This window comes from Lissotriton vulgaris, chromosome 10, assembly GCF_964263255.1.
Source record: "Lissotriton vulgaris chromosome 10, aLisVul1.2, whole genome shotgun sequence".
Lineage (NCBI taxonomy): Eukaryota > Metazoa > Chordata > Amphibia > Caudata > Salamandridae > Lissotriton > Lissotriton vulgaris.
In genome coordinates, this window is record NC_141698.1 from 759,944,111 (window position 1) to 759,970,025 (window position 25,915).

Below are 25,915 nucleotides of genomic sequence, written 5' to 3' on the forward strand. Positions count from 1 at the left end.
TAATTTTATTATTTGTAAATATATATTAAAAATACCCCTGAACCCCAAAACCCAAACCCAGCCCTAAAACGTAAAAATACCCCTGTACCCCAAAACCCAATCCCAGCCCTAAAACCTAAAAATACCCCTGTACCCCAAAACCCAAACCCAGCCCTAAAACCTAAAAATACCCCAATACCCCAAAACCCAAACCCAGCCCTAAAACCTAAAAATACCCCTGTACCCCAAAACCCAAACCCAGCCCTAAAACCTAAAAATACCCCTGTACCCCAAAACCCAAACCCAGCCCTAAAACCTACAAATACCCCTGTACCCCAAAACCCAAACCCAGCCCTAAAACCTAAAAATACCCCTGTACACCAAAACCCAAACCCATCCCTAAAACCTAAAAATACCCCTGTACCCCAAAACCCAAACCCAGCCCTAAAACCTAAAAATACCCCTGTACCCCAAAACCCATACCCAGCCCTAAAACCTAAAAATACCCCTGTACCCCAAAACCCAAACCCAGCCCTAAAACCTAAAAATACCCCTGTACCCCAAAACCCATACCCAGCCCTAAAACCTAAAAATACCCCTGTACCCCAAAACCCAAACCCAACCCTAAAACCTAAAAATACCCCTGCACCCCAAAACCCAAACCCAGCCCTAAAACCTAAAAATACCCCTGTACCCCAAAACCCATACCCAGCCCTAAAACCTAAAAATACCCCTGTACCCCAAAACCCATACCCAGCCCTAAAACGTAAAAATCCCCCTGTACCCCATAACCAAATACCACTAAAAATGTTTTAAAAAATAGATAAACTTACCTATAATAATACTTACGTTGTAATGGTATGCGTTGTAATAGTATGTGCGTTGTAGTGTATTGCGTTGTACAGGTATGCGTTGTAAAATGACCTGCGTTGTAAATGTATGCGTGGTAGTGGTATGCGTGGTAAAAAATCCGTGGTAACAGTTACATACCAATTGAAATGGTTGGTGTTGAGAGCATTGACAAAGAGTTGTGCACTGTCTATATCGCCCTCCCATACACAAAAAACATTGTCAATAAAACGCATCCAGTGCTTAATGTGCTCAAAACCAGGGATGTTAGTCAGATCTTGCTCCTCCCACAGCCCCACGTGAAAGCACGCGTAGCTGGGAGAGAAGCAAGATCCCATGGCAACACCGCGTACCTGTCTCCAAATGTCTTTACCAAACAAAAAATAATTATTGTTAAGGCACCACTGCACCAAGTCGCATATCATTTTGTTATGACTGTAATATTCACAGGATTTGCGTCCCAAGAAATGTCTAATCACCTCTATGCCCAGTGATGTCATGAGTGATGTCACTGACCATGTCATGAGTGATGTAATATGTGACGTCATCAGCAGTGCATTGCAGGCGCGCAAGTTATAGTGAGTCCAACTAACTATAACGTGGGAATTTCAATGGTTTTATGTCAGTAAAATTTCCAGCTAACTATAACTGGTGTGAAACCTATGGTTTTTTCAGTGAATGTAATTAGTTTTTTAAATGCTAATTCCTAACTATAACTGGTGTGAAACCTATGGTGTTTTCAGTGAATTTCAAAGTTTTTTTAAATGCTAATTCCTAACTATAACGATTGTGAAACCTCTGTTTTTTTCACTGAATTTCAAAGGTTTTTTAAAAGCTAATTCCTTTCTATGTCGAGTTTGTAACCTACGATTTTTTTTTTAATTTGCTGTTTTGTGTAAGTATTAAATTTTTTTTTTAATAATGATATTTTTTTAATGTTTTTTTTTTTAAATCATTTTTTCCTGAAGCGCTCTAGGTGCGTGCACTGGTAAGCTCTCCGGAAAGCGCACCCAGAGCGCTACTTGCGTTCGTGTAAAAAAATATGAATGAAAAGTAAATAATAACACAAGACATTTAGTACCATACATAGAAAAGCAGTATTTTTCAATAAAGAAATAAAAATGATTTTGCATTTCCGTGAAACTATCAAAACGTCACTTAGGCGCGCCGCGTAAGCGCTCCCGGAAGCGCCTTCGTTCGCGCCGCGTATGCGCCCCCGGAAGCGCCTACGTTCGCGCCGCGTAAGCGCCCCCGGAAGCGCTTCGGTGCGCGCAGCGTAAGCGCGTCAAGTCATGTGACCTTAAAATAACACTTTTCATTGGTTGCTAACAGTTTTTTTTTACAAAGAATGAAATCCCCACCCATTTCCTTCACTTCTTCTTTCACTTTTGTGACTGAAAGACCTGCCTTTTTGCTCTTGGTTCTTTGTTGGATATCTTGGATTATCATGGCTGCCAGACCATCCAGCAGAGAAGATCACTCCAATGATTTAATTGATGAAGAGCCTCCTCAGCTGAAGGTCAAAGAACATTTCATCTGGAATTTTCTTTCCATACCTGATGACCAGAAGAAGGTAAATGCTCCAAAAGTGGAGTGCAGGATCTGTCACACAGTCCTGTCACGGGGTGACTCGACTAAAAAATATTCTTTGGGAACTCCACAATGATTCGCCATGTGGAGAGGGGGCACCCCCAGAATTTTGCCCTGGAAAGTGTCAGGGCTCTGGCACAAGAGGTTCCCAGTGATGGGGCCTCTACATCAACCGGAGGACCAACAACATCGTTGAGGGGGAGATCACAAGAGCTGGTTCCGAACATTCAGCCTTTGATTTAACAAAGGCGTCCTTAAATGCAGAGACTGTGATCAGCTACTTTGCTATGGGGAGCAAAGTGTTCTGCTCATGGTTCGAGCATTGGAGAACCATCGCTGCCGTTCCCAGCCCTAAGTTGAGCAGTTTCCATTCCCTGTTTTTGTTTTTGTTCTAAAAAAAGAAAAAAGAAAAAAAAAAGTTCTTTTCAGAACTACCTCCAATTCTCATCAAAGAGCTATATTCTTAAAAAAATGAAAAAGAGTAAGTGAAGTGGAGTGCATTGATAAAGGAAAGGAAAATGAGTTAGAAAGAATAAAAAGGTATCAGAGGAGAAAGGAAGTGAAGTAGGGGGACTGAAAGAAGGTGAGTATTGGGAAGGAAAGTAAGGAGAAGGAGAGTGAACATGGGGAATGTGGATATTCAAAGAAAATGTAGAAAAGGAACGGGGGTGTGGAAGGGTAAGAAAAGATTCATTGCTGGAGTTGCATCATTTTTGTGACACACTCCAGCAATGCATCACTTTTGCGCTTACAGATACGTCTGAAATACTGACGCATCTGTAAGTACTTGCAACATAATACGTCATATATTTGATATGACGCATGACTAGAAGCCTGAAGGCCTCATTTATAAGGCCATGCGTCACTTTTACGCCACCGGTGCGTCACTTTTTGTGACGCACCAGTGCTGTAAAAAATGCACGTTATTCAGTCATATTTACAAAGTGACGCATCTAGGTAGATGCGTCACTTTATAAACCCCTGAGCCACATTACACCTACAGCAGGTGTAATGTATGCAAAAGGAGCGTATTGACGCAAGAAGGGTCGTAGAGGTGACGCAGTGAATGAAGTGGGTTTTCCCCATGCTACGCTCCCCCGTACGTTCTCCGGTGCGCGTACCGGGCGCTCCCTCCGCGAAAATCGAAAAAAATATATATTTTTTTGCCCCGCGGAGCCCATTTATGGCCCCCACATCAAACCTAGGGGGTCAGGGGGGGTCTACCCTGCCCCCTTTTGCTCATTTCCCCCTTTGTTTTTGCCACCTCTTGTGTCTCGATCCTACCGAGACACAAGATGGCGGCCACTCCGGACTGTTTGGAATGTTGACAAACACCCGAGAGCCAATCAGCTCTCCGCTCGCGAACTCGCATTGCGCGCCCGGTGCGCGTACCGGGGCGCGCTTATAGATATATATATTTTTTTGAACCTAAATTACTCAAAATCCACTGGAGCACATATCTTGAGACATAGCAAAGGCACATCAGGCTACCAGTCCCTACAATTTTGCCAAGTTTGATGGAAATCCATTCAGCTGTTCGGGCTAAAAGTGAGTCCAACTGCCCTATGGAAATTAACATGGGGAAAACACGTTTTGGGACCCCCCTTTTATCTCGGCCCCTGCTTCACGAATGCCCCCCAAACTTTCAGGGAAGGAGTGGAGCGCCGCGAGGCGAATTTGAGGTAAATTTCAGGCAGATTCCTCAACCGGCGCCAAAGTTATTCACAATAGAATGTTGTGATTTCCCTATTCAAAATAATCCTAACTATAACTACCTACTGTCGACCGCCAGTAGGTAATATATACATATACACATACACATATATATATATATATATGACACAATCCAAGGCGGTTCCTCCTGGGATCGGTCCCTTAGTCAGGTGGTGCGTGGTGCCGTTAAACCCAAACCGAACATCAATAATCCAACGTGAAATGAGTAATTATGCACTCTCAGAAGTCTGATTGCTGAAACCATAAGCTTTATTCCTTAACCGCTATATATATATATATATATATATATATATATATATATATATATATATATATATATATATATCCAAATACCTCCTCCTGAAAAGAGACGAGGCCACAGCAGGGGAACCGTTTGGAGCAGACTTTATTCAATGAACACCGTTCCTGGCGAATGCATTTCGGCATGTGTCCTCCTTCCTTAGCGCCTAGGGTGTTGCTAGGATGTTGGCGTAAATTGTGGGTTTTAAATACCCCGCCCCATCCTCAATACTTGATGGTCCCTACGGCCCCTGCAGGTGAAGTCCATTCGCATATGCCTCCCGTTGGACGCCCAGTCCCGAGCGCCTACAGGTTCCAGAATGCAGTGTAGATTGCTGGCAGGCATCGCGGGGGTGGAAGTAAGTATGAGCCATGTTGTTATATATATATATATATATATATCCACAGCCTTCTTTTCACAGAAGAATTAGTACGCACTCACAATTTCCCATAAATCCATGTTTCCTTTATTGCAGTGAGGTTTGCAGGTTCAGAAAAGAAACACTGACGCGTTTCGTTAGTTACCATTAACTTGCTCACGGTAGGTATGTCTACATTTCAAAATCACCTATAAACAGTGTTTAACAAGTCATGTGATTCATTACCTCATCCTTAACAAACGATGCATAGCATTCTGGTACATGTAGGCTTTGACGGGCATTTACGATTAATTTACAACCTTTGAGGTATTAATTATTGGTATATGTTGCTCCCCCTATTCTTTTTTAATTGTATTTTGGTATATTTCCCCTTCTCGATGATTTTAAATTATTTTAGCAACCATATGATTAGCATATTTATATCGTTTTGTTTTGTTTTGTTCGGGAGACCATCAGTTTGCCTGGTTCTGTTTTAATTTTTAATTTAGGCAGAAAGGTCTGCCGCATTCATGAGAGCTGTTTAATCCTGCAATTAAAGCCTCTACTTTCCGCATTGCAACTATTTATTTATCGGAGCTCCGATATTTTGGAAGATTTCTTATTTTGGCAACCGCCATAATTCTTTTATTGCGCCCTCTAGTGGGCTTGCGGCAGACATTCTCGCAGTTAAACTGCTGAATCCGTCTTTCATTTCATTCATAGCATTCTTAGCAATGTAATTAGAAAGCTACCTGTTCTCATTGTAACTTCTCTGTAGTGATACCCTTTAGTGGGCATACGTATTTATGATTGCATTTTTATTTTTATTTATTTAGCCTTTTTGGGGATTCGGGGGAGCCAAATTCTTAGTTTTAATATTGCCCGGCCATGCTCTAAAAAAGGGGTTAAAAAACGGAGGTATTCTTCAAAAACAGTTCAAAACATCACAAGGTAAACAAGAAATTCTTTGAAAAAACAAGAAATTCTTAAAAAGTCTTTTGGTTCCAGTGGTTAATCTATAGATGTACATACAGTTCTTCACTTTGGTTCAAGCCCCAAGGTGTAAAAGTTCTGAAATTACATATCTGACCAGATTCTCTTCTTCTTAAGTTCATTTCCCTGTCGCCACCGCTCACGTGTTGTGATGTTGTCTCCAAAGCATCAGCTTTTTCCAGTCTACTTCATGATTGCTTTCCATATGCTTTGCTACCACATTACTTCGATCTTTGTTTATTGTTGTTCGGACGTGCTCCAAAATTCTTTTTTTGAGCTCACACTTAGTGCTGCCAATATATTTTAAGGAGCACGGGCACTCTATGACGTAAACAACAAATTGGCTTTTCCACGTGATCAGTTCTGTTATTTTTCACATTTTATTATTAGGTTGTAGGACATCTGTTGTATTTTTAGCAATTTGGCACACTCTGCAACAATGGGATTTACTGCAGAATCCCCAGAAAGTAACTGCCCCCCAATATGGAAAGGGTCAGGTAGGTGGTGGCGATGCCATTCAAAACGGGCCCAGTCACAGGGAAAAAAGCTGCAACTCAAACCACACCCCGAAAATGTGTCCCATCCATTATTAAACGTGATTGCGATGAATGCGTCCATGCTGTCTTGATACCAGGTTAACAAGGAACAGATCGAGAGGGACCAGTAACAGGTACGCTGCAAAGTCGTTAATTCCCACCTGTATTATCCTTCATATCTGCAGAACGATCTACCATCTTACCTCTTGCCTTCTTCTCTACTTGGGGAAAAGAATTACAATGTATTTAATTGGAAAGAAAATAAATGTACATATCTCCACATTTGCTTAAGGAATAAATGAAAGGCAGCTAACCTACGTAACATAAATCTTTATATTCAGGTACATACATACATCTAAAAGTATTAAAAAAGCATCTGCTTGAATGCTGGGGTGCCTGCATTGCTTCTCTTATCAGACCTCTGTTTGGGGTTTTTTTCTGTTGTTGGTAGAGTGCTGTCAATGGGACATCATTAGGATGTTCATGAATGGTTGAGCACCTTCTTTCTATCTCCCTGACCTATCATGTCACGAAGTGATGTGTAGTCAACAGAATTTGCCTCAGCTCCAGAGGTCTTTAATTAGCGATATTATCCTCACCAGCTACTCTACACAGTATGGTTATCATACTCCCATGTGAAAAGCACAAGTCTCACTCCACTTTCAGGCAGGAGTGAGTTCCATTCTTCCCCAGGACAAATACGATGCTTTGTGAATCTAAAATGATAATCAAATGTTTGCGAGTATCTGGAAGTCAGCCAACTATATTTTAATTTGTGCCTAGGTTTGTCATCTTTTAGAAAGGTGTACTAACAGCAGCAGGGCTGGAAGATATTCATGTTCATTTTTCACCATGCCGGGCGCTTAACAGACTTACTAACAACTGTAACTTGCGTGATTGCTATTTCACTGTCTTTCCTGGCTTAAGAATCCCGGCTGCGAAGGGGCTCAGCTCGATCAGATAGCTAGGACAATCAGGATTAACTCTCTGTCAGGGGTATATGACAGACGTTTATTCTCAGTCTTTAATAAAAGTGATGGCTACTCTGCTTAAAACATATCAGTCTGTATATGCCACATATCTCAGGAGCTCAGTTACACCCATACTTGAGAGAGCTCTAAGAAATGTTGGGGCAAATTACCAAGCAATAGCGATAATTATCGCTATTGCTTGGTTAGAGACAAACATTTACCGCTGAGCTGCGGCAAATTTTTATCACAGATAAACCTTGGTATTACCAAGGTTTATCGCAAATGCGATAATAATCGGCCGCAATGCATGAATATCGCTGAAAAGTCAGCGATATTCATGCATTACCGAGCTAATGCTCTTAGCCATGTTATCCACCTCCCATTGGATAACATGGCTAAGAACTGCTCAGGGCAGGTGTTAGCTTTTGGAGATATTCGCGCTTAGCACGAATATCTCCAAAAGTTGGTAATCGGAGATAGCGATATTAGCGACTGTTTCCAGTCGCTAACATCTTGGCACGCCCACTTTGCATGTCATTAGTGATAAATATCACTGATATGCAAAGTGGGGCCCAAGATGGTCGCTATCTCCTACTACCTGTCGCTAACTGGTGTTAGGGACAGCTAGGTAATAGGGAGATAATTTTATCTCCGCTTTCTTGGCTTTTAAAGCCAAAAAAGCGGAGATAAAACCCCTTGATAATATGCCCCCTTGTCCTCTTGTCCTTTTTCGGTAAGTGATTTCCAACTCCAACCGCTTCAGTCAGCAGCTAGCTCCCAACTGTCCTTTCCAACCCCGCTTAAATCTGACTCCATACTGTGTGGCAGAATCACAAAATGGCTGACACTGGAGTCTCACATTTAACCATGAATTGTTCCTTATAGTACAATGTATGTAAAGCTTACATAGATAAATTGGGCTGTACTTTACTATAACCACCTCACTGAACATACTTAGCTATTTCTCACATTTACTACCTGGGTAACATTTCTCGAGGGTGCTATAAGCTATTTATCCCTAACTTCTATGTACCGCAGTGGCCACTCTTATAGGGTTATCTAAGTTCAATGCACTATTAATTGGGGTGTAAACTGAATGCAATATATAAGAGAAAACATATTTTAAAAAAATATATGAAGAAGCTGATGTATTTCAGTAGGATAAGAGCCACAGTCTCTTCTCTCACCCTCGGATGTTTTACTTTGCACAGTGATCCACAAAAGAACAGTAACGTCAAAACAGACCTCGTAGGGTGTGGTTGACTATTTCTAGTACAACATCCTTGCTAAGCAGAGGCGGTACCTCCGCTAAGGTGGAGGAGCATCGCCCCACTGCTCTATGAGCAGTGCAAAGGAAAAATAAAATGATAATAACAGAAGGTTATCATTTTCTTTTTAGTATAATGGACTGGGGCCAGGTTAGGGCGTGGCGGGTTTGGGCTCGTTTCAGAGGAAGAAGTGGATGGTGCCCAATAAGCGTGCATGACTGTTTGGCCGACCATTTTGGGCTGGCCAAACACTCATGCACACTTAGCATATTCTCCACCTGGTTCTGTTGTACAACCTGGGTGGAGAACATGCACAGGCTCCCACTCCCTGTCTGAGCAGCAAACACGGCCCTCAGACCAATTACGATACTGCTGTCATGCTGATGAAAGCAGCGTCATGATTGGCTAGGGGAGTCTGGAAGCTTGGGTGCTGCCAGAAGAACAGCGAGGAGGAGAGGTAGGCGGCTGGCGACCAGCGACGAGCAGGTAAGTCTTTTTTTTCTGGGGTTTTTTCTACACACCGCGCCCCCTCCCACCCACACTCCCCTGCCACCGCTCCCTACCAGCCGCAACTACTGCTAACTGGAAACTTTAAAAAACAAACCTAATTCACTCCCCAAGCAACAAATTGGTTACGATATTTTGTCAATTTTTGTGAAGTTCTGAAGAGGAGAAAAAGTTCTCAGTGAAGTTCCCACGGAGTGTCATGTTTAATGCATTTGCTCGAGTTCCCATGGGTCTCCAGTGATGGAAAAATGTACCTGTCTAATGCTGCAACAGCCCTCCTGGGGGCAACACCTAGTGGAACCAGTCAGCTCTTCTTAAAGACGTTTCCTAAACCACTTCTTTCTCCAGTGTACAAGGAAGCAACTTTTCATCAAAAGATGCATTAAAATGAGAATCTGAGCCATTGTGCAGTTTTGGTATCCCAGTCTTTCAGGTACTGGACTGGCACACTATCATTGGTGAGGGGTAGACCTTAAAACAACCACAATATGTTAATTTACTCTGTAAACATATATGGATATTTAAAGAATGGATCAAAGAGGTGTGGCGCCGCGGCTAGGGCGACTGACTCCGGAATCTGGGGATCACGGTTCGATCCCCGGGGCCGGCGGCAGATTAGCCCAGCACCATGTGACTCTGTACAATAGCTTGCTTAATCTTCCCAACGGCCCCCAGCGCCTAGAGACCCTTACGGGTGATTGTGCGCTTTACAAATGTGGATTATTATTATTATAAGGTTGAAACTATGGACACCAGGAAATAGATTATTAATCTTATAAAACATATGCCTTTCTGCTGATGAGTCTATGAAAAGTAAGGATAGACTGTTGAAAACACTGCCAAAGATGGAATGTGATTCGTCTTCTGTTTTAACTCAAAGCGGGGCTGCACCACAGGTTTTTGTGGCCCTTAGACAAAAATGCCCACATATGCCTGGTCACACCTCCCCATCCTTCTTTGTGAGAAGAACAGACACAAGTTTCACTCACAATACCACTTTAGAAACAAACATTTATCAGCAGGCAGGACAACAACCACCCGCCATGTGTAGGTGGAAAAATCTGTCATGCATGGAGGTGGGGGTCTGTGAATGAGATCACAACAATTAATGTATCTGAGTTTCTGCAGTGTGTTCAGATGAGAAGGTCTTCACAGACAGTTAATTACAGACAATGAAGTTCAGTTTGTGCCATTGGAGGGATGTTTTTAGGGAAAATGGTGTTGAGCGAGGTGCAATGCTTTGTATAATCCCAAAGCTAATGGTACACCTATGTTCTCTTGCTGGAGAGTGGTGGAATACTGTTCCCTATACTGTAGTTGGTGCGCTCCTCTCGCCACAGAAGTAAGTGATTTTAGTAGATAATTTAACAGACTTCAAGTTCGAGGCACAGTCTATCATGCGAATGGTAGACTGGCGGAGCCACAGTTTATATGGAAAAGGTGAAAGAGTATTGTAGATGGAAACACACTAAGTATAAGACGGAAGCCAGTTTATGGCAGCGGAGTATAAAGTGCTTGATGTTGTCAGAATACAGAAGATGAAGAGATGTAAGGCCGTGCGTTCATGTCACTCTCTAGAATATGTAGGATTATCAACAGGTATGTGGTGTTGGATGATGGTGAATTTAGAACATAAAGCAGGTGATGAAGGTTATGATAATAAAATGGGGGTGGTGGGTCTTGAGTTGGTGTACTTGCCGTCTATGTGATGAATACATTTCACACAGAGTAATATTTTTTTTAATATGCATATTGGTGTGTTTTAGTTTTTATGCTTTCTGTAGGGGTTTGTTGTAGTGGAAGAGGGAAGTAAGTAGTAACCTCATGCCTTGTTACCAGGCATAGCTACATAATGACCTGCATTATAATGTTACCTGTGTCAGTATTGGGATGGTTCCTTTTACGTTAGAGAACACAAGACTGGAGTCAGGAGTCTACACTATAAAACTATACAACACCACAGTTTATACTTTCTTCAGGTTGTTCGGGAGGAATTTTAAGCGACGAGTTGTAGAGACACTGAACACTACGGGGTACCACAATCACCCAGACCTAAACTCTGCCACCACCTGGCATTCAACCACCAGGACTTCCAGCAGAATCCTTACTTACATGGCCATGGCATGAGAATGGTGGGGCAGCGGTCGGCAGAAAAGTGGGTGCCCTTGTGTGGGGGGATCTTTGTGTGCCTTGGGTATATTAATCCTAGGGACTCATGATTGTGCCTTGAAGTGCAGAGAGATTACAGAGTCTTGGGGAATCTCTCATCGCCTAAATTGCATGTGTGGAAGGCTGGGTTGGAGGGAATCGTCAAGATTCTGTAATCTCTCCACAATTCAAGGCGCAAATCACTACTATTCAATACTAATTCACCACTAATCCTGTTTGGATTCCAGAGTAGCATGCTTGCCCTCAAAAAGCACTTTAATGCCTCATCAGCGGTACCAAGTGCAATGTAAATGCAGACCCCTCCCTCTTCTATACCTCCACTATCCTTTTCAACACAAATAACAGACTCACATGTCCACAGCTCAAATTAATTTCCTATTTCCCTATACTAATTCATCATTAATCCTTTTTGGGTTCCGGAGTGGCGTGCTACTCACTGAAAAGTACTTTGAGGCCTGGTCAGGGGTAGTAAGCACTATATAAATGCAACTATAATTTGTGAGGCTAGTCGGGCTACCACCAGAACTGAGCTACATCGCACTATCATTCATTAGCCTCTCTAGACTGTGCAAAAATTGAAGGCAGCGGGGATATTAAAGTCTGTTGGGCATTAGTTCCATTTCTCTCTACCACTGCCTTCTAAATAATGGCTGGGTTGCTGTAACTTGCCAGAACGTTGCCACCTCCCTCTCAAGGTTGAAAAGGTCATTATCAGCGCCAGCGCGAATAATCAAAAGTTCTACAAACTGCAAGACTTTGACAGCAAACACTCTATGGAAAAAAAAACATTTGTACAGTTCTTATTAAAAATGATCATGCTGGTTTTACTCAAGAATTAATGATGTTGACTTAGAGACGCCTAGTAGATAGCTTAGTCGTCGAGGGTAGACTACGAAATAATGATACGTGAATGGAAAAGGTACACAGTTTATCCACTTGTTGCATGCTAGCTATAGTTTTCGCCACAGTAAACAAAGTCTGGCATTCCCAAAGCCTTGAATAATATACACGCAGCTTGCCACAGGACTAGTCATTTTAACTTATTACAGCGCGTGCTCAAAGTAAACAAGGTAACGTCATTTCGCGTCGTAAAAGAGTAGTTTGCCGCCAGTGCACTGCAGTCAGACATTATAGCTGCAGATGCCATTGGATATGATGGCGCCTCAGTGCGTGACTGCCAGAGTATCATGTTCCTGGTGTCACTAAAAGTAGCATCAACAAACCATGCACGGAGTGAGCTGCCAAGAAACAAACAACTTTCCAAATATACTGTGCATTGCTTGGTGCAATGCATACGTGTTAGTTGACACGTTTTACGCGCAAAATATACGAATAAAAAGTTACTGCCTTGGGTTACAGGAGCTGCCGTGTGGCCCCCGGAGTCACTCGGCTCCGTTACTCACCCGTCATCCGCCTGCTGTCAAGATGCTCGGGCGTCTGGCGTTCCTTTTCCTCCATGTCTTCTGGCAGTTGCCCCTGCTGTCCCGTCAGAAGCTTAAACCCACTCAGAACTGCGTCATGCAGAGTATAAGCACAGGTGACGCGCTATATCTCCACCTCGTGCAGTTCCCTGAAGTACAGCGCCTCACAGAAGCGCAGGACCATGCTCCGTGAAACTGCCGCCCCGCTCCTGAGTGGATCAGTGACGGGCAAGGGGGCTGCAGCTGCCGCTGCTTCTGCTGCACAGCCCGTGAGCAGGGAGGGCCCCAACAGGTGATGCGCCTGCCTGCGCGCGCGCTCCTCTCTATTACAAATATAGCTGGCACTGGAATTGTGAAGAACGGACCGTCGCGCGCGGATCAAATTTACACCGCTGCTGCTGCATCCCGTCTTTGTGGCATTGTTGCTCTGTATGGAAGCGCGTATTCTTCTTTGCTCTGTGAGCATAGAGCATTTCGGAACCTTAAGACCTGTTTTGAGTGCTACATTTTAGTGACTGAATTGAAAACACATTTGTTGAGAAATTCCCCCACCTTTAATGAACTCCAAGAACTCACACGTTTCCATGGATTTTTAGCTGGCGAGAAAACAACGGATCACTGATAAAAAAGGAGGAGTGACGTTCAACTTCATTTGTGTTTTGTGTTATGTTTCTATGCACTTTGATTGTTTTTGAGGTCAGGCTTAGATCATGGAACTGGAATAGTGAGGGCGAGATTCACATAGTTGGTAGAAGCGGTTGAGGTGGAATCCGGACATAGCCTATTAGTGGCGGCTCCTCTGCTAAGGGAGAGGAGTGTCGCCTCACTGCTTTTAGCAGTGAAAGTAAAGGAAAAATAAAATACTAACTCGTTATTATCATTTTGTTTGTTCCTGCTTCGGCAGCTTTGTGAGGCGTGGCGGGACTGCTCTGCTCTCAAAACAGGGGGAAGAGTGGTCGACACTCCGCGTAGGCCGCAAGAGCACCTGTTCAGTCTATGTTTTGCAGATCTGCGCCAGCACCTTGTGGATAGTAAGCTCACTGACCCCATGGAGCATGCTAAGGAGGCAAACTGCTGGGTCAGCACCAGGGTCCAGAAGAAGGTATCTGGGGGGATCACCACAAGGGTGGGCAAGGTTCTCACCAGAAGAAGGAAGATGGGGGACAAAAATAAAAACAAGAAGTTCTCAAAAGGGCCACAAACTAGTTATGTGGTTCAGGGTTCCCTTTATATGGGGGGGGGTCTCAGGTATGTTGAAGGTAGCTGGGAGTTCGTCCATGCCTGTGGATTGTCAGCTGAGTAATGGCCAGGAGCATACTGTCAGGAAGGAGGTAGAGCGCAGGTCCCCCGTGGAGATGTTAGGGTTGTCTGAGTGACTGTGCCTGACCACACTGTCCATGGTAGCCCTTCAGGGTGGTCAAGAGGACCTGGAGCCCGGAAGAAGGGCCCAGGCACCTGTCAAAAATAGAAAACACAAGGGGCACCGGAGACCCACTCCTGAAATTCCCATGGTCCCGGAGGAGGCTGAACCTAAGGGGGAAGATCCGGTACCTACAAGGGAGGAAATGGCTGAACTGGGGAACCTTCCTGAGTTGAAGAATTGGTGACAGGAAGGGGTTCCCACCAGGGAGGAGTTCTGCATCGAAGCAGGTCAACGCCATCTCCTCCATGCTCTCCACACCACTGGATTCAAGCAAGCCGGGCTGTAGACGGCTGGAATGCCAGAAACCGGTCCTCGGAAGCTTGTTTCCGGTCCAGTGAAGGCATAGCTTGGCAGTTCGGGCTGGACTGTTCCCATGAGGCACAGGGTCAGACTGATTTACATATGGCCATGTCTGAGCTGGGGTGTTGTGGAGTGCAAAAAAACGATGGATTTAGGCCCAGATCTCTCTCTGTACTGGGGTGAATGTATGACATTGTTCTGCATTCTGTCCATCAACTGTGGTTTTTGCAACGCCATCTCCTCCTCCTGCTACAACACCCTCCGCATGCTTCGCAGGATCTATAAGTGGATCCCGACCGAAAGCAGAAGAACAGTAACCCAAGCCCTCGTCAGCAGCAGGCTGGACTACGGCAATGCACTCTACTCAGGAATCACGACCAGACACCTAAGACGGCTGCAACGCATCCAGAACGCCTCCGCCCACCTGATCCTCAACATCCCTCGACGAAGCCACATCACCTCCCACCTAAGAGACCTGCATTGGCTCCCCGTCAATAAGAGGATCACCTTCAAGGTCCTCACCCACGCACACAAAGCACTCCACAACACCGGACCAGCCTACCTGAACAACAGACTCAACTTCTACACCCCCGCCTGCCAGCTCCGCTCCGCCAGCCTCACCCTCGCCGCCGTCCCACGCATCCAACAAACAACCTCTGGCGGCAGATCCTTCTCCTTCCTCGCCACCAAGACCTGGAACACCCTCCCTACCCACCAGCGTTAGACCCAAGACCTGCTCACCTTCAGAAGACTTCTCAAGACCTGGCTCTTCGAGCAGTAGCAGCACCCCCTCCCCTCAGCACCTTGAGACTCTCACGGGTGAGTAGTGCGCTCTACAAATTCACTGATTGATTGACTGATTGCAGGGCGCAGAAGGAATACCCCTCTCTTGAGGGTCTTCCGCAGCAGTCTGAGACCCAGGAAGTTGGTGACTCCTCTGGTAAGCATCTCCTGTATAGTGGCCCAAGGTTCCTGAGCCTGGTGCAACACGTGTCCTAGTGGTCCCCCAGTGCTACAGGACCTTCCTACTGAGTCTGGCTCATGATGTGCCACTGGCAGGTCATTTGGGGCAAGACAAGACCTTTGACAGGTTTGTCAACTAAATTTACTGGCCTCAAGTGATGAAGGGCACAGACACGTACAACAGGTCCTATCCTACCTACCAGCCAACTGGCCAGATGGGGGGGAGTGCAAGACTCCCCTGCAACCATTTCCTGTCATTTGCACTCCCTTTGAGAGGGTGGGCATTGACATCATTGGACCTCTGGACCTCAAGGCAGCTATGGGCAACATACTCATTCTGATATTGGTGGACCATGCTACCCGGTACCCATAGCTATTCCCCTGAGGATGATGACTGCGCCTGTTGTTGCCAGGACACTAATGAGGATCTTTACCCATTTGGGTTTCCTCAAGGAGGTAGTATCTGACCAGGTTACCAACTTCATGTTTTACTACATTAAAGCCATGGGGAAGGAGGATCACTGAAATAATATCGAGGGACAAAATATCGACTTGCCAAAATATCGTGGACAAAATATCGACAGTCAAAATATCGAGTTTGTATCTACAAACAGGTAAGTACAAAAATATCGAGTACAAAATATCGTTAACAAAAATATAGATGTAAAAAATATCGACTTTATTAAAAACAGTGTTAAATTAAATTAATATTAAATTTTAATTACTAAAATATACTTAAAACGACTTAAATTAAATTATAATAATTAAATAATAAATGAAAATAATAAAAATAATTTTTTAAAATCTTATTTGTTGACCCTGAACCCTAAAAATACCCCTTTACCCAAAAACCCAAAACTGACCCTGAACCCTAAAAATACCCCTTTACCCAAAAACCCAAAACTGACCCTGAACCCTAAAAATACCCATTTACCCAAAAACTGAAAACTGACCCTGAACCCTAAAAATGCCCCTTTACCCAAAAACTGAAAACTGACCCTGAACCCTAAAAATACCCCTTTACCCAAAAACTGAAAACTGACCCTGAACCCTAAAAATACCCCTTTACCCATGAACTGAAAACTGACCCTGAACCCTAAAAATACCCCTGACCCTGAACCCTAAAAATACCCCTTTACCCATGAACTGAAAACTGACCCTGAACCCTAAAAATACCCCTTTACCCATGAACTGAAAACTGACCCTGAACCCTAAAAATACCCCTTTACCCATGAACTGAAAACTGACCCTGAACCCTAAAAATACCCCATTACCCATGAACTGAAAACTGACCCTGAACCCTAAAAATACCCCTTTACCCATGAACTGAAAACTGACCCTGAACCCTAAAAATGCTCCTTTACCCAAAATTTATCAATATTATTTAATTACCAATTAATTATTAATTAACAATAACAATAAAGTAAATATATTAGAACATTAGCTGTAATTATTTTAATAATTAATATTATTTTTTCAAAATTAATTACTTAAAAATAACACAAAATTATATATATTAAAAATGTACTCTAATTAATGTAATTAACTAATTACAATTAATTAATTAACAATTATTTACTAATACAAAATATGTTCAAAATTATATTAATTAATTAACTAATTAATATTAATTAATTATCAATTAATTATTAATTAAAAATATTAACAAACATATATTAATTAATTAATTATTAATAAATTACTTCCCACCCTATTCCCCTATAAACCCACAACCCGCTACAGAATTACATTACGCAATTATTATAAAAACAAAATTCATGTAATAAAATATTTTATAACATTAATACACACTATTCACACATATTATTACATAAAAATACACTATAAAATATTATATATTATTAAAAAATCGATATTTTTGCTATCTATATTTTATAAAGTCGATATTACTTCACTTACCTGAAAAACGATATTTTTGAAGTCGTTATTATGTCCAGTCGATATTTTGTCCTGTCTATATTTAAAACTCGATATTATGTCCAGTCGATATTTTGGAGTCGATATTTTGTCTCTATACCGGGGAAGGAGTGTGGGTTGACCATTCCTTACCACCCCCAAACCAATTGGCTGGGTGAGAGGTTCAACTGAACCCTGAAAGGCATGATTATGGGTCTGTCAGACACACTACGGCGTAAGAGGTTCATCCTCCTGACATGCTTTTTGTTTGTCTACAGGGAGTAACCGCAGAAGGGGGTTGGTTTTAGCCCCTTTAAACATTTCTATGGACACCCTATGAGAAGGTCCCTCTGTTTGGTCATGGAGGGCTGGGAGCAAGCTCCCAGGAGACCGCCAGGATGTGGCCAGCTACAAGCTTGCCCTCAGCAACCAAACAGCCCACTATCAGAAACTCGCCCAGGAGAATCTGGAGGCCAGCCAGGAGGTCATGAAATGCTGGTGGGACCAGAATACCACTTTGGTGGAGTTTCAGTCTGGCCAAAAAGTGTGTGTAATGGAACCTCGTGCTCTGCAAGACCTCTGGTTTGGTCCCTATGAGGTAAAGGAGAGCAAGAGTGATGTTGCGTACCTGGTGGACCTCAAACTCCTAGGAAACCATTGAAGGGCCTGCATGTGAACCACCTCAAATCCCACATTGAAAGGTCAGAGGTTACCATGCTCTTGGGGTGGAAGAGGAGTGTGAATCTCTCCCCGACCTCCTATCTTTCAAAGATCAAGATCGGCCAGTGGTGGGTGGCAGCCTCTCCACTACACTGACCCTAGATCAACAGAGAGATTGCCGTCAGTTGGTAGGGCTGCTTGCCTCTCTCTTCTCACTTACTCCAAGGCTTACTACATGGTGCACCCATGATATCGACACTGGGGATAGCCCACCTGTAAAAAATAAAATGTACAGGTTTCCTACCAAAGTGAGGGCTAACATTAAGGAGGAAGTATTCAAAATATTGTAATTAGGGGTTATTGAGCCCCCCAACAGCCCTTGATCCAGCACAGTGGTGCTGATCCCCAGGGCTGCCCCTCCAGATATCACACCTGAGCTTCGGGTCTGTGTCGACTACTGTGGGCTTAATGCGGTCACAAAGAACTGATGTGCATCCCTTCCCCAGAGCTGATGAGCTCATTGATTGTCTAGGAACTGCAAGTTCCTCAGCAAGTTTGACCTAACTAGCAGATTGCCTTCACCAAGGGGGCAAAAGAGAGGTCTGTGTTCTCCATACCAGAAGGGCACTTCCCGTTCTCGGTCATGCCCTTCGGGTTAAAGAATGCCCCTGCCACCTCCAGAGGTTGGTCAACCAGGTCCTGGCTGGGTAGGAGAACTTCGGTGGCGTCTACTAAGACGGCATTGCGGTCTTCAGCTCCAGCTGGGAGGACCACCTGGGACACCTTCAGGAGGTGCTTCAGGCTCTGCAGAGGGCAGGCCTGATTATCATGGCCAGTAAGTGCCAGATTGGGCAGGGATCTGTGGGTTACTTGGGTCACAAAGTGGGAGGTGCGAAGGTGCAGCCCTCAGGCCAGATTGAGACAAATCTGGCATGGGAATACCCCAAGACCCAGACAGAGGTGAAAGTCTTCTTAGGCATCAGAGGTTGCTGCAGCAGATTCTTCAAGGAGTATGGCACCACTGTTGCCCCCTTGACAGAGCTGCCTTCCAGGAAGCAGCCTCGTCAGATGATCTGGATAGTGGCATGGCATAAAGCCTTTGAGGCCCAGAAGGAAGCCATGTGCATGGTGCTTATGCTCAAGGCCTCTGACTTCTCCCAGGAATATATTGTTCAGTCAGACGCCTCAGAGCATGGGGTAGGGGCCGTGTGCTCACAGCTAAATGAAGAGAGCCTTGCTAAACCTGTAGCCTTCATCATCAGGAGGCTCCTTCCCAGGGAACAGAGGTGGAGAGCAATTGAAAGGGAAGCCTTTGCTGTGGTCTGAGCACTGAAGAAGCTATGGCCATAACTGTTTGGCACTCACTTCCGGGTTCAGACAGACCACAAGCCCCTCAGATGGTTAATGCAGATGAGGGCTCAGAATCCCAAACTGTTAAGGGGTCCATCTCCCTACAAGGAATGGACATTATTGTTGAACACCACCCCGGAACAGACCCTGCCAATGCTGATGGTGTATCCAGGTTATTCAGCATTAGTGAAGAGAAGTCCTAAGGGCTGAGGTAGCCCTCCCCACTTTCAGCTGCGGGACACGTGTTGCATCTGACATCCTTGGCGTGGTTTTCCCTTGACTTTTTTCCCTCTGACCTGCTGTTTTGCTGACTTCATTTTTGCTGGCTTTAGGATTCTGGCCATTTTACCACTGCTGTCCAGTGCTAAAGTGCAGATGCTCTGTCCCTAAAAAAAAATGGTAAAATTGCCATATCCACAATTGGCATATTTAATTTACCTATATGTCCCTAGTAAGGTGCACTACATGTGCCCAGGGTTTGTAAATTAAATACTACTAGTGGGCATGCAGCACTGATGGTGTCACCAACTTCAGTAGCCTTTTAAAAATTGTCTCACGCCTGCCATTACAGAGCCTGTGTGTGAAGTTTTAAACTGCCATTTGGACTTGGCAAGTTAGCACACTTGCCAGGCCCAAGCCGCTCTTTTTAATACATATAAGTCACCCCTAAGGTAGGCCCTAGACAGCCCCAAGGGCAGTGTAAAGTGTAATTAAAAAATTAGACTTGTAATTTTAGTTTTACATGTCCAGGCACTTAAATTCACTTTTCTTTTTACTGTATGGCCTATCTTGCCCATAGGCTAACTTTGGGATTACCCAATACCATCTTATAAGTGTAAATTCCAAATTGGGACAAGATGGAAATATTGAGTTTGGTGTCTCTGGACTCACAATTTAAAATCACAACTTATGCTGAAGTTGTATTTTCCAAAACCGTGTTTATTAAGAGTTCAATCAAGATTCAGGACAGCCCTCCACAGTCAGGAGGAGACTGTCAGCAACACAGACAGAGAAAAGCATGGTAGCGAACTCAGAGTTTTATGGAAACAAAAGGGGCACGCCCCTAAACCCCCCGGCCCACCCATCCCCAACAGCATCCCCCAACACCCCTACCGACTACCCACCCCTTATCCCACCCTAACCCAGTGCACGTGATCGCTAGTCAGCAACAGGAGACGGAAGCAATGTCAGAGTTGGCTAATAGCCTAGGGCCCGGGGTCCACATCAAGGCCAGCACATCATCAATGTCAGCTGGGGGATCGAGGTCCAGACCCCTGTAGTCTGCCCACCGCTTCCAGATCTTATAGTGTTTCCGGGGGCACCCCCTGGCCTCAAACACGGGTAATTCTAAACCCATCAGATAGTCTAAACCTGCCTTCCACGCACTCAGGGGGGGGGCACGTTCGCACTTCCACGCTTGGGCCAGGTCACGCTTAGCCACTACTAGTCCCAACAGCAGTAGGTGGCGCTTGTAAATGTTACCCCCAACATTTTCCAGAATATGAAGGAGACCCAGCCTAGGGGTACGGGGAACATCCCACCCCAGCACTTCCGACAGGCAGTCCCACACACCCGCCCAGAATCGGGTCAGCCTCTCACAGGACCACACGGTATGGAAAAGTGTCCCCCTCTCAGCACCACACCTCAGACATTCAGGGGCAGCTATGAGGCCCGCACGCCACAGCCGCTCCCTAGTATAATAGGCCCTATGGAGGTATTTAAATTGAATGAACCGAAGACGGACGGCTATAGCTGCACTCCGAGGGGATTCGAGGGCCTCCCGCCAATCGTCATCATCCAAGGGGCCAACATCATTCTCCCAGGAGGCCTTCAAAGTCGAAAGGGAGGGGGAGCAGTTGACGACCAGGGAGCGGTATATCTGAGAGACTTTCTTGTCGCCCAGGTCGCCCATAAACAATTTAGCCTCAATAGGACTAAAGTCGGGGAGCTGTTCCAACCCCACTAGGCTGGGGCCAAGGGCATGTCGGAACTGAAGATATCGAAAGAATTGGGACCTGGACAAATTATACTCGGAGCTAAGGTCCTGAAAGGACTTAAGTGTGATTCCGTTGAGAACATTACCGAGGGACGAAATCCCGATCGCGTCCCAGCCGCCGAACCCGGACAAGGAGGCCAGCTCTGGTAGTAGACCGTTATGCCACAGCGGCGTCTCGGCCGTCAGCCTGCCCCACCACCCCATGCGGCGCAGAGCCTGCCGCCAGATCGCGAAGACCACCTGGGTGACCCTTGGCAAGGCCCTCCTCCGCCTGGCCGAGTACAGCAGAGTGTGGAGAGTGGCACCGCCCATCAAGGAGTGTTCCAGTGCATAGGCCGGATCGCTACGATCCCCATACCACCACTCGTTGAGCACTAGAAGGTGGGAGGCCTGGTAATACGATAGCAGGTCCGCGGACGCCAAGCCGCCACAGTAGGTAGAGAGGAAGCAGGTACGCAGTGCCACCCTAGAGGCACCCCCGGCCCACAGAAATCTGCCCAGCACCGAGTTGACACCACGGAACCACTGCGGGTCTATTTTATACGGGTGATTCTGTAGTTGGTAGAGGAGCCGAGGCAGGGCCACCATTTTGAAAATAGCCGACCGGCCATAGATATTGAGGGGCATACGCGTCCAGGTCTTTACGTCAACCTGGACCCTGTCCCACACCGGCTGGATGTTACGATCCCATGCCACTGCAGGCGAGGCCGAGAGGTGAACGCCCAGGTACTTCATGCTGTCGACCGCCACCCGAAGAGACGCAGCCCACTGGCAACTCACCGAGGCACCCCCCAGAATCCACAGGGTTGACTTGCGAGGGTTAAGAAAGAGCCCCGACGCCTGGCCGAACTCCCGCATTATGTCGAGAACACGAGGTCCTGTACGGTGTAAATCGGTCATGAAGAAGAGCACGTCGTCCGCATATAGGGCAATGCGGTCCGAGTGGCCCGACCCCCACACAAAGCCCCGATAGAGCGCGTCCTGGCGCACTCGGGCGGCCATAGGTTCCATGGCCAGCGCGAAGAGGTACGGGGAGAGGGGGCACCCCTGACGAGTGCCCCTGGCCACGGGGAATCGCGCGGAAATCGCCCCAGAGACGCGCACAGAAGCGGTGATATCGGTATAGAGTAGCTTTACATAGGAGACGAAAACCGGACCCAGGTTCAGTAGTGGCAGGAGGGTAAGGAGGTAGGCCCAGCTGACCGAGTCAAAGGCACTATCTATGTCAGCCAACAACAGCGCCGCCTGGTCCCCAGTCGTCCCGATCGCGTCAATCGCCGCCTGCGCCCGCCGAATGTTGTGTCGCGTCGCCCGGTGCGGCATGAATCCCGCCTGATCCGGGTGGACAAGGGCCGATATGTGGGGAAGCAGGCGATTCGCAAGCGCCTTGGCCAGGAGTTTGGCTTCAAAATTAATAAGGGAGATGGGTCGGTAGGACTCGTGGCGCTCGGGGGGCCTGCCCGGCTTTTGAAACACCACAATCTCGGCGTGACGCCAGTCCGGGGGGAGGCTGCCCCGCTCCCGAGCCAGTTCCAGTGCCCGCCTGTAATGCGGCCCAAGCTGCAGGTGGAATTTCCGGTAAAATTCACTGGGGAACCCACTAGGCCCAGGTGCTTTACCCGTATTGAGTTGACCCAGCGCGTCCCCCAACTCCTCAGCCGTCAGGGGGAGATCCAAGGCATCGCGGACCTCGTCAGGTACCGCTTGCGGGCGAACCGCCGCGAGGTAAGCCTCAATGCCATCGGGGGAGAGGCTCTCACGAGGTGCATACTGACGCTCGTAGTAGCGCGCGAAACTCGCAGCAAGGAGCGAAGGGTCTGTTATCGCCACCCCCGCGCCGTCAACCAGCCCCGGTAAAGTGATCGGCTGGAAAGTCTGCTGACACAACCGGTGGAGCATGGTGCAGGACTTGTCGCCCCACTGGTACACCCTGCTACGCGTAGCCAGCCACGCCTGGCGGGCCTCATCCAACAAGACCGAGGAGTAAGACTGTTGTGCTTGTAACAGCAGCCGCAGCGTCATATCATCGGCAGCCTCCCTGTGTCGTGCCTCCCGCCTTTCCACACTCTCCGCCGCAGTGGCAATACTTTCTTGTCGGGTCCGGCGAGCAGAAGCGCACCAGGCAATATCGACAGCCCTCATGGCGGGTTTCATGGCTTCCCACACTGTCACTGCATCAACCTCATCCGTCAGATTGTCCCGCCAATAGTGGGCGATCGCACTGCGCAGATGCCGAGAATAGCCCGGTTGCTGCAGGTGCCATGTAGACATCCGCCACCTGAACGGTTGGCGCGCCTTGCAAAGGTCAATTTGAACCGCCACAGGGGAGTGGTCGGACAGCCCGCGAGGCCGGATCGCCGCCCCCTTTACTCTATCAAGGAAAGTCCCCGGTACAAATACACAGTCTAAGCGGGAAAGGGAGCCATGCACAGCAGACACATAGGTGTATTCTCGTCTCTCTGCATGAAGGTGTCTCCACACATCCACCCATCCAAGGCCATCAATCATTGCACTCAGCTTCGTAGGCGAGGCCGCAGCCGCGACCCCCTGCCTCCTCTGCCTGTCCAGAGCCACATCCAACACATCGTTCCAGTCGCCACCAATGACCGCCAGAGAACGGGGAAGTTCGGCCCACAGGGTAAACAGTCGCTCCGCAAGGGCCCACTGCAGCGGGGGAGGGGCATACACACTACCAAGGATTACGGGCTCCACACCAATCTTCCCTTGCACAAACACAAACCGGCCCTGCGGATCGAGCCACTGACGCTCATGGGTATAAGCTAGTCGTTTATGAATCAGGATGGCCACCCCCCTCGAGCCCCTGGCAAACCCTGCATGAAACACCTGGTGGAAGCCAAACCTCTGTAGGCTCAGAGCCTTCGTGCCCAGCATGTGCGTTTCCTGGAGGAGGAGCACGTCAGCCAGGTCCCTTTTTGCCCAGCGGAGCACAGCCCCCCGTTTGATCTTGTCCAGGAGCCCCCGGACATTCCAACTCAGTACACGCATGAGAGCAGTAGATGGCACAAGTCGTGGGGCGTCAGCCATTGTCCCAATGGGTCCGTGTCCACAATCCCCGCAACCCAACCCAAACTCCCAGCCCACCAGCCGCCGACAGCATACGAAACACGTGCATCCCACAGAACACATTCCCAACCCCCGCCACCCCACTAGTCCCAACCCGACCCCCCAACAACCAAACACCCCAGAACCCCCCTCCCCCACCCCAATACCTCAATAAACAATGAAGCATCTGTCGCGGTATACGGTACTTCAGACCCAAAACACAGCGTCTAAAGCCAGTCATACCAATGGATCCCAACTAGATCCCCCTTAAAACCAACCAGGCACACTCCCAGAACCACCCCCCAACCCCATCCGGAGGAGGCAGCCCATAAAGTGCACCCCGAACCCACTCCAGGGAAACAGCAACATCAGTAGTAAGGCACCACAAACCAAGGGGTGTCAGACCGTAAGCGTCCACACCCCCACCAGGAAAGGAGTCAATACTGCACCAGTCAACGGCCGCTCCATCGGCCAGAGTTCAGCAGCCACGGGGTAGGGACATCGACGAGAGGCCGCCAGTAGGTAGCCCCGGCCTGCGACAATCCTGAGTCTTCGCCAGGCTATTCTGTGTCAGGTTGTGTGTCCCCCAGCAAGTGATCCCGGGACAGGGACCTCCGTCGGGAGCGGGATTTGCGATGGCGTTTCCCTTTGGCAGGCGGGTCGCTCCGGTCCGGCGAGGAGCCACGGGGCGACCCGGAGTGCAACCCCGGCTGGACGTGCGGGCGAATCCTGACAGTTTCATCAGTCCAATTGAAGACGGCCTCTGGTGTATCGAAGAAGAGAGTCTTTGAGTTGAAGACCACCCGGAGGCGAGCCGGGTATAGCAGCGAATACTGGATCTTGAGACCTCGCAACTTGGCCTTTGCCTCCAGAAAGGAATGCCTCTGCTGGTGAACCAGTTTGGTGTAATCAGGGAATATCATAATCTTGTGGTTGTCATAGAGCAGCGTGTCCTTGAGCCGCGCTTCCCTGAGAATAACATCCCTGTCGTGAAAGTTAAGGAGCCTCGCGATGATCGGGCGAGGTCGCTCCCCAACCGGCGGTTTCTGCGTCAAGGTGCGATGCGCGCGCTCCACCACAAAGCAGCTCGACAGGGCGTCCGGGGGCAGCCAGCTCTCCAGCCACCGAGACAGGAAGACATCCATGGGCCCCTTCTCACAGTCCTCCGGAAAGCCAACAAAGCGCAGGTTGTTCCGTCGCGCCCGCCCCTCGGCATCTTCCACCCGCAGTGCCAGGCCTCGTTGAGTTTGTTCCATGTCGGCAATCTTCTTCTTAAGGACGCCAACATCACCCTCTACTGACGTGACCCTGGTTTCCGTCTCCGTTATGCGAGCGACTGCGTTGCGGAGGTCCTGGCGCAGCAGCATCACATCGGCTCCCACCGCTCCAATTTTCGCATCCAACATATCACGGGACTGGTTAATGGCCGTCAGCAGCGCCGCGTTGTCCGGTCCAGCACTCTGGCCCCCACCAGCCGCTCCAGCACTACCACCGGGGCCGGTAAATTTGTCGATTGGCCCAGTCTTTGTGGCGGCCGTGCCCCTGGTCATGGCGGCGGCGGCAAAGGCGATCTACCGGTAGCACGCAC

At 47.3% G+C, this 25,915-nt stretch overlaps 1 protein-coding gene across 8 annotated transcripts in view; it reads right to left on the minus strand.

The window, feature by feature from the left end:
• Positions 1-25,915, minus strand: part of KIAA1217 (KIAA1217 ortholog) — a 1,418,769-nt gene that overhangs the window by 959,279 nt on the left and 433,575 nt on the right. Inside the window, exon 1 of one of the 8 annotated variants that reach the window (XM_086941670.1) lies at positions 12,638-12,930. The exons of 6 other annotated variants lie outside the window; for them this stretch is intronic. In XM_086941670.1, the coding sequence (XP_086797796.1) occupies positions 12,638-12,692 (55 nt within the window). In that variant the 5' untranslated portion in view covers positions 12,693-12,930. Of the gene's footprint in view, positions 1-12,637; positions 12,931-25,915 lie in introns of those variants that run through there. One more of the 8 variants, XM_086941668.1, reaches the window with a different exon arrangement.